General features: G+C 42.5%; 1 protein-coding gene across 8 annotated transcripts in view; it reads left to right on the forward strand.

The window, feature by feature from the left end:
* Positions 1-10,735, forward strand: part of MME (membrane metalloendopeptidase) — a 135,599-nt gene extending 124,864 nt beyond the window's left edge. For all 8 annotated transcript variants that reach the window (XM_046683910.1, XM_046683947.1, XM_046683901.1 and 5 more), the window contains 3 exons: positions 2,697-2,792; positions 3,189-3,265; positions 9,559-10,735. In XM_046683910.1, the coding sequence (XP_046539866.1) occupies positions 2,697-2,792; positions 3,189-3,265; positions 9,559-9,658 (273 nt within the window). In that variant the 3' untranslated portion in view covers positions 9,659-10,735. The remainder of the gene's footprint in view (positions 1-2,696; positions 2,793-3,188; positions 3,266-9,558) is intronic.
* The last annotated feature ends 1,097 nt before the right edge of the window (positions 10,736-11,832 follow it).

Below are 11,832 nucleotides of genomic sequence, written 5' to 3' on the forward strand. Positions count from 1 at the left end.
AATGGGAAATATACAGGGAGAAAGAGGGTGGTAAATATGCTAACCAGAAGAGCAATACCATCGTGGCTGAGGTGAACCCCAGTTTCCAAGCCCCCAGAAAGCGAGGAGAAGAGGAAGCCCAGGATGTTATATCAGCAGAAAGGAGATACGCAAGTCGCACAGAGGATGCAATGTTTTTCAAAGAAACAATCTCTAAAATAGATATTTTTAGCAAAGATGCCCCATGAAAAGGACTTTTTCAGTGTCACTGATCAATACACTGAACAGGACCCTCAGTTCCACTGCAGGTAAAGCAGCATTTGGGACCATAATCAGCATCAACATCAGGCCTAATATTAAAGGCCAGCTAGTGACAATGACCCAGTGAGGGACTGAAGTGATACGGTGCCAGCACATGGCCCTGTGGCTTCCAAGCTGTTATACCCAGAGGAGCTAGTCAATGGAGCATCCCTGAGAATCTCATTTAGCCTTCCACTCATTCTTGCATCCAACAGACACTGGTGGAAGGCTATACTGTGTGTCTGGCACTAGTCTCAGTGCTGGAGATACAGCTGCAAACCTTCCATGAAATATGTCATTATTTGATGGTTTGAACAGAGTTTAAAGGATTGGTCTAGTAGATGCCACGTGCACAAGAAAAAGTAGGAATTTTCACAAGAGTGGAGGAATACTGATCTTGGAAGCAACTGGAGGAGTGAGGTAGTTTTGAGACCTTCTGACCCCCAGGTAGCCCCCATGTGGGAGAACGAGCAGAGTCTCCTTGAGGGGTACAGGGGGCAAGGTGTCCCCAGGATAGAACCAGGCTCCTCCGAGACAAGAGTGGATGGAATGTTCCATGGAGTGAAGAGGACACAGGGTTATTCGTTCACCATAGAAATGTCTTGGTGGAGGGGAGGAGAGCCTGGTGGTCGGGTCAGGAAGGAGGAAGCATCAGAGCAGTGCGGGACGGGTGACTGTGGGCCAGGGACTTGGCAGTGACCGTGATGATCAGAGTGTGAGGCCGGAGATGTTAAGCAGGCTGCAGGGTTTCTGAGAGAATGGAGTCCCCACCAAGTCCTGGGGGTAGGGAGTGGCTGCTGCTTTGAATGCTTGGGAATTTTTTGACTAGACGCCAGATGTTGTGCATTTTACCTCTTTGCGTGCTGGATATCTTTGTTTTCCTGTAAGTATTCTTGTCTTTATTCTAGGACATGGTTAAATCCCTCAGAAGTGGTCTGATCCTCTTGGATCTTGCTTTTACAGGCAGACGGGGAGGACTTGGGGGGTGCGTAGTCTAGAGACAGTTGTTGCCCGCTGCTGAGACGAGACCTGACTGTGTGAGTCCAGAGGACTTCCACGTCCGTCCTCTGGGAGCCCGGGCATTTGTCTCTGACCCTTTGGTGGCCCTTCCACTAGCTGTGGGTGGTTTGCTCACGTGCACAGTCACATTCTCAGCTGGACACCTGAGTGGGCCGTCTGACCTCGAGATCCTCCATCTGCAGCTTTCTTCGCTCCAGTACCCTGTCCTGGGTGTCCCTGAACTCTTAGCTCCTTCTCCTCGACTCAAGGAGTCACTTAGACTCCAACTGGGTTTCCCTTCTCTATGCTGTACCCTGGAAACGCTCAAGGCCATGAGCTGGGGCAATCAAAGGGTCACCTCATTTGTTTCCCATCTCACAGAGATCGCTGCCCTTTGACATCCAGTGTCCTGCAAACCGTCATTTTATATATTTTGCCATCATTTCGTTGTTTCAGTGGGAGGGTGAATCCAGTCCCTGCCACTCCCTCTTGCCTGAAGTGGAGGCATTGGCACTCTTAATACTCCCACAGTTTCTAATACACAGCCAGATAAAGAATCAGTGCTGTAAAACTCGACCACACTCTGGGTTGCTGGTCTGCCATGGAGATCCTCACCTACAACAAGTACAGAATTGTTCTAAGATGTGAAATATACCTTCTGCTTATCTAATTGATCACTTTCCTTTGTGTTAAATTGGAAGTAATTCATCTCAGAAAGTTGACTGTCAATCTCTTAAGTATATTTAGTACAAAAAAGCTACGCTTTTCAACAGTCTCCATAAATCCTTAGAGTTAAGAACATTTTCTGACATTCAAGTAACTTAAATTCCTTCTTCCTAATGTAACTGAGGTTCCGTCTATCTTGCCCTGTGTTCAGGGGGCCACAATAATTGCTCATTCTTATTCTTAGAATCATAGGATACTAGGCCTCTAAAGGATCTCAAGCGAATCCCTTGACTTTGGGCGAGAATCACTCAACGAAGTCTGGTGTGAGTCTGTTTCAGTGTGAGTCTATTTTGCTGAGAGTAATAATTAAGCCACATGGAGCAATTACAGACTCCCTTGGCAATCCGTTCTTCCAACTGGCTGGACTTACCCGTCTGTCTGTAGAAGAACTTAGACGAGTTTTTCCTCACTTGTTTCCTCATCTGTTCATTCAACTGACATTTATTGATCATCTGACATGTGCTAGTCTCTTATCATCTGTTAAACAGTATCCTGTTCTTCTCAGAGCATTTGTAAATAAATTCTAGTTTTCTTTCTAATCCGTGAAGTAGTTATAGGTTGTCATGTCTAATATATTATTAGGATGATTCTGACATAAAAGGTTAATTTCTTGGTTACATGGTCTCTTGCATAGATTTATATATAAATTTAGAAATTATAAACATCATGCTTCTATTTCATTAACTGCCTAGGCCTATCAAAATTATGTTAAAAAGAATGGTGAAGAAAAATTACTTCCTGGAATTGACCTAAATCACAAACAACTGTTCTTCTTGAACTTCGCACAGGTATCGTCTCTCTCTTGATTGATAGATGTGAAAATCATTTTGAGTTATAATTTCATAGTAAGTTAGCTGTTGCATGCTGAGTTTTTTGTTTTAAGCAACTGTGGCAGAGCGTTGATTTGACCAACTTACATTGTGTGTAACAGACTGTCAGATCACATTAGTAATAAATTTGACTTGACACTTTCACTGTGTATAACAGACCGTCATATCACATTAATGATAGTTATCTTCCTGATTGCCTATGGTTGAACATTATTTGAAGAGTAAATGATTGAGGAATGCAGAATTCCAATTTAATTTTTGCAGTAAGAAGGTTGATTTTCCCCTAGTCTGACCAAACAAATAATCCTTGATTGAACCTAAGCACACTCCTTTCCTTTTCTGTCCCATCCCTAGGTGTGGTGTGGGACCTACAGGCCAGAGTATGCGATCAACTCCATTAAAACAGACGTCCACAGTCCAGGCAGTTTCAGGTGCGTGGGTTTGAACAGGAGTCAGCTTGCTCTAGTACTGACTCCATTACTTCCAAATTTGGAAATTGGCCTTTTCTAACTCTGCGTCTATGAAATTTGGAAATCTAGTGGGTTTTTTTTCTTTTGAGGATCACAGACGGGATGAACAGAACACATCGGGGTAAACATCATGTCTACACAAGCAAAGCCTTGACTCTCTTATCCTCAGAATGTATGTGACCTAAGCGCGGTGCTTGATGGATTGCAACAAAGATGGCACCTTGGAGCCGTGGCTCTATTTAAAGCTAGGACAGATATTTCCTAAGAGGCTGTGAAAGGTTTAGGCCTGGAACCGATGAGTTGCTGTTCCAAAGAAAGATTTCCATTCAACACAAAGGGAAACTTTCCAGTAATTAGAGGTGGTCCCACATGGAATAAAGTTATCCCCAAGTTCCAGGAGAGAGTTTCTTGAACAACCTCCCAAGGATGGTGGAGAAAAATGCTCTGCAGAGGAAAAGGTTGAGTTAGGAGATGTCTAAGGTCCTTCCCAAATCAGAAAGTCTAAGAGAACGTTGGATTGAAAGAGAATCACTCTACCCAGCCTTTGAATGTTGAATCCTAACTCCCTATGTATCTATTCAGGACTAAATTCCTAAGTCTGCCTTGTCCCCTATAACACTTCATCACTCATTTGCTAATTAACAGCAACACTTCTTGGGCAAGAGTGTCTCAAAAACAAATTAAAAAATTTGAAGAGTGGTTAGAAAACAGTTTGAGAACAGAGGAGAAGTAGTGGGTTACATTTTAAAAGCCTTTCCTAAAATAGAAGTGAACATACTGCCCAGATCATTCACTCCTGGGGAAAAGCCACATTCAATTATGAAACAATTAAATAGCACGTTTAAAAAGTAAAGAATTTACTCAGCTTGTTCTAGTATCATCATTGTCATCATCATCATCTAGTGTTTGCCTTCACAGTTCTTTCAAAAGTCATTCGCTCAACAGCTGTTTTTATTGTATGCCCATTATGTGTATAATCCAGGGAAATTTAGTCTTGCTAGGACATCCAAATTGGCTACGTTTTAGGTAATGAGCTACAAAAGTCACTGGATCAATTACCACTATGGTTTATCCAAGTAACTTTTAGTTTTAATTTTTAAAGTTGTCTTTTTCTTTACTGAAGTCTTCAGAAGTTAAGGTACAAGAATCTAATTCTGAGGATAACAGAGAGCAGTTATAAGCTCATACAAACTACTGTAACAATTTAATTTGCCAAAGGTCTTCCCTCCACATCTCCCTGAACGAAAGCATATATCCATAAAGACTCAAGTGAATTTAAGTAATGTTATTGTAATACCTGGTATGTCTGGTGTCCTCAGAGAATGGGGGCTGCAAATTAATTAATTTTTTGATAGCTAAAATTTGTCTCTTGAGTATCAACATTTTTATCTTAACCACTGGATTAAAATTTCTGTGTTTAAAGTACGTTTTCTGCCTTCCCATATTAACACAGTATCCTGAACAAAACCTAACCTTTTCTTTTTGATGACACGGACTATTGTTATGACTAATAGTTATGGTTTCACTGTTTATTAGTTTACTGAAATCCTCAAAAGCTGGAGTGGGGGAAATGTGTATTTATTCCTGCACTAAAGAGCCACCGACGGTGATGCACTTTTACTTTTCATTTTGGCTTTTTATTGGGGTTTTTCTGCCTGTTTCTTTCCTGTCTCTTTCCTGTTAACTGCATTGCTTGCCTTTAGCCGTCCCATTCCTCCACTCTGAGTAGCTCAGAAAACACATCCTTACACACATATGGTAAAAATGAACACACGCTTCGAAGTAAGAAATACTTGAGTTCCAACCATGGCTCTGCCATTTACAAGCTATTGACCTCTGTGTCTCAATTTCTTGATTAAAAAAACATGAGGATTAAATTATCATGAGAGTTGCTGGGAGCATTAATGTTACTGTCTGTGAAGGTCCTATTACATATATGTGTTTGAAATTAGTGCTGGGATGATTTTTGGATGAGAGGCATGAACAGAATAAGAATCCCTATGAATAAAGTATCTGGACTTCATTCCGTCTTAGCTGACAGTCAAGGCCTGTCTGTTACTCATTTCTTCTGTTGTTAGTTCAGAATGTCAATTACTAATCACTGGCTAAGTGATTGATAGGTAGATAAATAAGTAACTTTTCTATCCCCGATTTAAACTGAAAACAATTTTATTATAAATATGTAAAATTTTGTACTTGTAAAAGTATGTAATATTTTATTGTAAATATATAAAATTATTTGTAACTTTCGTTTTCTTTGTTCTGGCCCAAAAGATTCCTCTTTGACTATTTTTCATTCATAACAATAGACGTGTGTGTTGTTGTTTTTGTAAAGGGTAAATGGAGTGCCAACCTCTTGTCAAGGAAATTATTATTTTCTCTGGAGGTAAAGGGATTTCCTTGGCAAAAGGTTGAGGTTACATTTAGTTTGGGAAACAGGCTGCTTCCTGGCTCTACGAAGTAAAGCATATTTTTTAAAGAAAAAACGAAGAGACATTGAGATGCTATTAAAAAATTGTGCACAGTGGTTTATGTAGACACATTTCTGAAATGGAGGGAGATTTTGTGACCTTATGCTAACATAGCCACAGTATTAAAAACAAAAGGCAAAATATACTTGATTTAAAGTGGAATCTGTAAACCATTCGTTAGGTCTAAGCTGTAATTGTTTCATTCTTTCTAACTAAAGTCTTATGTGCTTTAAAATAAACTTCTAAAACTTTAGTATTAGAGCAAGAGCATTTCTGCTTGATATTCTAGAAACTGAATCTGCAATTTAAGTGACTTCTGTTTGCAAGTCCAGTTTTTGTTAGCCATCCAGTCACTTCAGGGAATAGTTATGATAATATTTACTATATGACCTATAGATGTGTTTCTGAAGTTATTCAGATCTGCTGTTTCTAAATGATACGTGAGGGTCTGATGATTTTTTAAAGCAGGTCCAAGTAGAGAGAATGATGCCAACGTCCGTGCTACCTGAATAGTATGGTGTTACTTTCGAGGCTTAGGTTGCACAATGTGATCCACCCGTGAGAAGAGGGCGCTTCCTGGAACTAACACAACGATAATGTGGGAGATGCTTTCCACAGCTTGATTTCTAATACTTTTGAAAGACCATCCTTTCTAGCGTTTTCTGTAGACATTTTGTTCCTTACGATCCCATGATTTAGCTAAACCCTCTCTGAAATACTGATGTTTTCTCCATTTACCTTAAATATTAGCATTGGTTTCTGACGTTTGTAAACATTGGTGTGGATTTGGGTGAGCCATGTAGACTTCCTGTTAACAGTTGCTGACCTTCAGCCCATACCTCAGAATCTATTCAGGCACTTATTTCCTGATGAATTTATAGTGGGACAGACGCTGATCAATGTGACCTTACTTTAAAAGAATCATGAAGAATCGTGAACGGTAATCAATGGCAAATATTAGAAAGTTTATTCATGAATGAAGCAAGTCGGTCATTTAAAAGAAGTAGGAAAAAGTTGTTGGAGGGCTCATTAATTGTACACAGTTCCCTCAGTGATTCAAAAATCCAGCTAATTGCGGTAGGAGGAGTCAGATATGTTATAGGATATAGTCCACTCTTGGTCACGTGATGTTCAACTCCGTCTCTCTGAGACAGCTTTTGTTTTCCAGTTTTATTGAGAAATGATTGACATCCACCACTGTATAAGTTTAAGGAGTATAGCAGGACAGTTGGACATTGTGAAATCATTCCCATGGTCAGTTCAGCTAACATCCGTCTTCTCGTGTAGGTACAACAAAGAGAAAAACTTCTCCTTGTGATGAGAACTCTTGGGATTTTCTCTGTTAACAACTTTCCTGTGTATCGCGCGGCAGTGTTAACTACAGCCATCGTGTTGTACTTACATCCCCGGGACCCGTTATCTTATAACTGGAAGTTCTACCTTTTGACGACCCTCCTCCAAGTCCCCTCGCCCCCAACCTCTAGATGTTTTTATACAAGTGATGGTTTGATGAGGGAATAAACCGCACAGCACAGTAAAATATTTTATACAATAAAGTAAAAGTTTCAAGTAAACCACTTTAACAAATAATCAATAAAGCCTTTATTATCTTCTGTTATTATAAACACAAGCACTACATAGTTATGATATAGCATGAAATTCATACGAGTGTTCTATGTAAGGTTAATGAAATATGATCCCACTCAGAGAAGGAGTTCATTTTTATTAATAGTTCATCCACTTTTTGAAATAGATTATTTGTGTCACCCATCCACAGGTTTGATGTTTTCAACAACCAAACACTAGTTAGAGTCCTAGGAGAGTGGGTGGAGCCCTGGCACCTTGTTGGCCTGACTCTTCAGAATCACACTCTTTCGTGAAGCCCCTGGACGGAGGGAGAGGAGACGGGTCGGATGGAGAGCTGGGTGTGCGTGAGGTTGGGTGTTGCTGGGTCCCAGTGGTGTTTGGGGAAGACTTTCTTGTTTTGAGTTGTGTTTTTTAAATTTCTTTAATGTTTTTAAAAGAAATGTAGAATTAGGGCACGGGTTTGGACACTTTTACTGAAGTGCTTGCCCCTGTGTGATTATATCTCAGACACAATCCTTTGAAACTTTTAGTAAGATAAAAACAAGCAGAGCAGTTCTTCCCGTCGTGCCTCAGAGCCGTCCCTGTCCCCCGGGAGCTGGCTCCCCAGTGTAAGGAACTGTCAGGCCACCGTGGTGACCGTCCCTCAGCCAGTGTCAGGGCCTCCTCACGTGGGAATGAGTTGGACTCAAGGAATCAAGCTCTAACTGAGAGTCCATGAGCCTGGGACCTAAAAGACTAAAGAGCAGTAGGCATTCCTCATGTCTGAAATCTTTTTATTCCACAAACATGATCACTTCGACCAGGTATCAAGTGAATTTGTTCTCGAATTTTCAGATATAAGAAAGGACACATCATTCTTTTTTTTCTAATCAAATTAATTCAAGCACTAAGCTCCCAACCTAAATTTAATTTCAGAAGTTTCCAGTGTCCTCCTTTGTAGGAGAAATTAGGGAACGGCCCCCATCTGCAGCCTGCTGTGGTCACTGCTGACACCCTACTGTCAGGGGGCTCCATCTGCCGTCCACCGGTGTCCTCGGAGGCAGGAGGGCTGAGGAAGGTCCCCGTGTAGCTGCTGGGGAGTAACTTGGCGGGGAGTGGGGCCGGCAGGAGCAGCAGGCCTGAGGACGGTGTGAGGCAGGGGAAGTGGTCCGTGTGGTCGGCCTCCATGGGCAGGATGCTCTGCGAGAAGGCCGGGAAGGTAGGCTGGAGCCATCGGGACGGTGGAGGGCATGAGAGCAGGCTGAATTTCCTGCAACCCCTGGAAGGTTTTAAGTAGGGAGTTACGGAATTTGGTTTAAATTGTGAAGATCATGCTGACTGCCGTGTGGAGAAGGGTTGCAGGGAGAGAAGTGCTGAGCTGTGCTCATTGGAGCCTCTGCCTGGATGGAGAGCTCAGTAAAGTGGTCTGCCCCTCCCCAGCCGAGGTGGGTGTGGCGGGGGCCCAAGGAGAGAGAAGGGAAGGAGCTGTTCCGGCTGATGGAGATGTCTTCTCTGCCTCGCTGTCCTGACCTGCCTCTGCCTGCGGCCGATGATGGGGTGGACGGTGTGCTTTTGCTCACTGGGTGACCCTCAGAGATAAGGTGAAACTGGCCATTTTCCAGCCCTTTCCCATTGTTCAGGCTGAATCCAGCTTCTCAAGTCTGTGGAGTTCTTTTGGAAAACAAGAAAATAACCATTATCTTCCCTGTTAAATCGAATCGACAAATGTCTATTTAAAGTCTTTTATTTAAGTTATTGTGTGAGCCCTTTCTAGCTATAGGGGAAAATCATGACTGTTTTCTTTGAACAAACTCTTCTTGTAATAACTGTGATTCCAAATATGAATTACTCCTTTATTTTGCAGACTGGTATGGGATGTTTATAAGTTAACTCCCCATGACAACCTTGAGATGCAGGTACTGTTGTTATGCACATTCTGTAGAAAAGGATAATGAGGCACAGAGGCTACATAATGCAACTCACAACCAGGCTCCCGCGTCTGTCTTCAAAGCCTGTGCTCCCAGCTCCTGTAGCTTGTTACTTCTCTGCTTAAACTTCTGTTGCTGAGAAGCAACAGTCTCGTTCTACCCAGTTTTTTTCCCTTTAAACCGTAAATTCCAAATTCACTCACTCGGCCCACACAGAGTTCTTAGAGCTCCCGCGTGCTGGGGACGTGGCGTCAGGTGCTGACGGGACTTCTGTTTGCTTGTTTCGCAGGATTATTGGAACTTTGCAGAACTCCCCTGAGTTTTCAGAAGCCTTCCATTGCCCCAAGAATTCATACATGAACCCAGAAAAGAAATGCCGGGTGTGGTGACCTGCAGAAGCCGTGCAGCCTTGGGTGACTTACCGACACACAGGAGTGGGGAACTCGACTCGAGAGAAATGGGCCTAGAGGTCACTGTGCTTACAGGGGGTGGTCAGCAGAGAGGCGAGCATCTGTAACCTCGAAGTCGGTTATTCTGGAAAGATGTGAGGGAGGAGCGCGTCTAATGTCCGTCAAATCAGTCACTTCTCACGTGTAAATAAGGCTCAATCTCCAGACACAATACGACCGTTCATTTCTGTTTCTCCTATAATCTGCCAGTTTGAGGTTGTCTCTTGAAAATGGTGTTGACCACCTGCTGTAGACCAGATTTCTGTTCAAAAGGAGAAAGAGGAGGCTGAAGATTCGGTTGACACCAAAAGCACAGCAGTGACCTGAGAGTTAAAAACACACAGCCTAAGTCCTGATTTTTACTTTTATTTGCAACAGTTACACTCCTTCAAAACTCTTCCAAAGAATTCTTATATCTCTTGGGGCCTTGGGACTTAACACGCTTTTAAACTGATTTGGCCAGGCGTCAGTTAGTCACTCTGCAATCGTTTTATCTGAAGCAATCTTAGGGCTGAAATGAGTGTCCAGCGCTGTTCCCCGTTGCACCTGGTGTGACTGAGGCTGAGGTTCGGAGGCTGCCTGCATTTTTCTAAGCAATTTCTTGTTCTTTCTCAACACTCGGTCTTTTTAAGAGATTTGTAGTAATGTATAAATAATAATTTTTATATTTAATTATTAACTACATTTATGACTAATTGTTATTATAGGTAATCATTGAATATTGAAGTTTCAGACCAAGATAAATAGTTATGAACCAGGGTCTGTAAAGTGATGTACAGATGAAGATTTAAGACTTTTTAAACTTATAAATCATATTGATAAAAAGCTTTAAGCGCGAACTTTGCATTAAAAATTGCCATTGGACAGATGCTCAAGATTGTGGTTTAAGCAGGATTTTCAGCATTGATTCTGTGCCCGAGGAGCTGTGACAAAAGGGAAGTCTGCGTCTCCTTATCTCTCCAGATGTGTCATCTGATGGAAATATTTTGATAATAAATTGAAATTGTGAGCCCATTACTCACCAAGCCTGTTGTGTCAGCCGTCCGGCCTGGGAAAGTGCATTTCTGAGCAGAGAAGAGAGGCTGCGGCGCCTCCGAGGGACATGCTTCTGAGACCCTAGCTCGCCGGAGTTCTGGGAGGGGACCGCCCCGTCCTGGAAAGGAGCCCGTCTCTGCGGCTCTTGTGTCCTTCTCTTCTCCTGTCCTGTCGGCTAGTTTAGTGCGTTCCATTCCTTGATACTTTACAAAAGAGCTGCACTTCCAAAATCCTTATTTGTTCCAACAAAACATGAAAGTGGGGGAATTTCTATCCAAAACATGAGTGTTGACTTTCCTGCCTCTTGAAAAATGCCCATTTAACTATTTTTTAAAAATGTTACTGAAATGTGACATATATAAAAGCTTCATGAACGTAAATGTGCAGCTCAGTGGACATTTTAGTGGACTAATTTCCACAAGTCCTTCCTAAAATTATTATAAACACTGAAAATATAGTTTCCACCTAACCACGGATGTCCATATCTCCTCTGCCTTCACCACGGTGATCACGGACAACTCGAAGTCTGCTTATGTGTTTCCTTAAACTTACAGCCTTCCTGAGGAACATCAGTAGTTGGAGCAATAGGAGCATCCAGCTTTGAAGTGAACACCCATCTCTGAGTTGTTTAATCTCCCCCCTGTCAGAGCAGCTGAAGAACCAGAGATGAGGAGTGACTGGTGCAAATCATAAAGGCACTAGACCCTCAACTGCTTGCTCTTTAAAACGTCAGGCTCCCACCCCCCTGGAGAAACTTGAGTGAAATTTTCTGGTGGGAAAGAAACCTCTCGAGAATCCTGGCTCTCCTGTCTCTAGAAACGTAAGGTTTTCTGGGGCTGAGGGACAGACCAAAGTTAGACTGCCAGTGCCCTGCTGTCCCTCGCGCACGCACACATCGTTAGTTATGTCTACACTGTTACTGAGTTGTATGGGGACTCACGGGCGCTCTCAGCCACTCCCATCAGGTAAAACCTGTCTGTAATCTCACACAGAAACCCTGTTTCACCATGGCCAAACCCTGGGCGAGGAAAGGGTTCAGAAGCTGAGACACCAAGGGTTGGGGGTTGATGTCACAAAGA

This window comes from Equus quagga, chromosome 1 (assembly GCF_021613505.1).
Source record: "Equus quagga isolate Etosha38 chromosome 1, UCLA_HA_Equagga_1.0, whole genome shotgun sequence".
NCBI lineage: Eukaryota > Metazoa > Chordata > Mammalia > Perissodactyla > Equidae > Equus > Equus quagga.